The sequence below is a fragment of the Cebus imitator genome, unplaced genomic scaffold (assembly GCF_001604975.1).
Source record: "Cebus imitator isolate Cc_AM_T3 unplaced genomic scaffold, Cebus_imitator-1.0 Scaffold32, whole genome shotgun sequence".
In the NCBI taxonomy this organism is placed as follows: Eukaryota; Metazoa; Chordata; class Mammalia; order Primates; family Cebidae; genus Cebus; species Cebus imitator.
In genome coordinates this window covers 628,890-630,403 of record NW_016107347.1, presented here as the reverse complement: position 1 = coordinate 630,403, position 1,514 = coordinate 628,890, and the positions used below count along the sequence as shown (strand labels likewise).

At 51.9% G+C, this 1,514-nt stretch overlaps 1 protein-coding gene across 5 annotated transcripts in view; it reads right to left on the bottom strand.

Annotated features, from left to right (window-relative positions):
* The window catches only part of WARS2 (tryptophanyl tRNA synthetase 2, mitochondrial), a 112,265-nt gene extending 111,104 nt beyond the window's left edge, over nt 1–1,161 (bottom strand). For 2 of the 5 annotated variants that reach the window (XM_017524156.2, XM_037736992.1), the window contains exon 1: nt 1,049–1,159. In XM_017524156.2, the coding sequence (XP_017379645.2) occupies nt 1,049–1,138 (90 nt within the window). In that variant the 5' untranslated portion in view covers nt 1,139–1,159. Of the gene's footprint in view, nt 1–281; nt 559–602; nt 624–1,048 lie in introns of those variants that run through there. The other 3 variants (XM_037736993.1, XM_037736994.1, XM_037736991.1) reach the window with 3 other exon arrangements.
* Nucleotides 1,162–1,514: the final 353 nt, after the last annotated feature.

Genomic DNA, 1,514 nt, shown 5'->3' with positions numbered 1-1,514 from the left:
AAAAAAAAAAAAAAAAAAAAAAAAAAAAAAAAGACCCAGAGAGATTGTGAGCTGTCACACAGCTATCAAGTGGGGGACCAAACCCTGGAGCTCTGGACTACCTTCCTCTAGTGCTCTTTTCAACACACCAGTTACAAGAGGTGTGACATCCTCACACCTCCGTATGGTGACAATGAATACGCAAAAGATGCCAGGAAATTACCTAATAAAATCACATTATCTCGTTTCTCTCTCGTTCCCAGAAGTTATGTCCTGTAGACAACGTATGTCAAAGTGCTTACCGAGACTGCACTTGGAAGACGTTTGGTAAAAGTCCGAATAACGGAAAGGGTATCCCCTCCCCCCGACATTTTTGCCATGAGGGTAAAATTCCAATTATTTAAGACCATTAGACCAGGCCGCGACGTGGTCTCCGTCCCGCGAGACTCATGGTAACGGCAATGCTGTCAAGCGCAGGACAGGACAAACAGGGGCAGCTTGCTATCACTTTCACAGCCGCCTAGATACAGTGCTGTGGGGCCACGAGAAGCAAGCGGAATGGACGATGCAGACACTTGCTCAGGTACCACACTGCCAAGCTGCTGAGCCGCCCACTGCCTAACAAGACTTCTCTCATCTCTCCGACGGCCCCCTGGTTTGCTGTTAGGGTAAGGAGGGTAAAAGCTGTAACAAGACCACGAGAAGAAGAGCAGTCTCTAAAACCCCGGTTTCTGAAAACATCACGCCCGAGGTTGGCTCACCGCGTTGCCCAGCAACAGCGGCGGCGATCAGCTCCCAGGACGGGAGGCAGAAGCAAGAGGTCAGCAAGCGGAGACAAGAGGGCAGGGACCGGCGCGCTTTTTTCACCAAGGGAGCTTTACGTCATCACGTATTCTTGCAACGTCACTACGCTCTGAATAGGAGGGCAGTCATAGGCGAGTAGACCTTAGGCGACAGAACGCAAGTAGCTTCCCTAAGAAGCGAGAGGAGAAAAATAAATAGAAGGCAGTGGGATGAGAAGAACCTCGCGGGATGGGAAGCCGCCGAGGGAAGGGCCAGCCTTAGTTACCTGGGGAGTGGGAGAAGCTGCGGATCCTTTATGAAGTGCCCGGATGAAGCTCCAGCAACCACGCGCTTTCCGCGCTGAGTGCAGCGCCATCTTGAAAGGGGCGGAACCGTCTTCTTCGGAATGACGTCGGTTCAGAGAGCCAATCCCAGTCTCGCGACACCTGCTTGATGGGCGCGGCCTGGGCCTCCCGGCTGGCCGCTCAGCGCCTGTCAGGCTGAGTGCCATTTTTGCGGAGCAGGTGGGACAGCAACAGGGTGGGGCTTCAGTGTTTTTCTCTGGGTTCCTTGTCTGGAAGGAGAGAATCTTGGGTATTGTTAGAAGCCGCGCTTTAAACTGGGAAGAAAGTCAACTAGGCTGCCTTTCTGATCCTATCCCAAGGCAACCTTTAAAAAGTTCGTTTAGGAACTCCCAGTTCTCTTGGAGGGCAATAAAAATGGTCTTTTGAGACATATGTGGCCCATTTCCT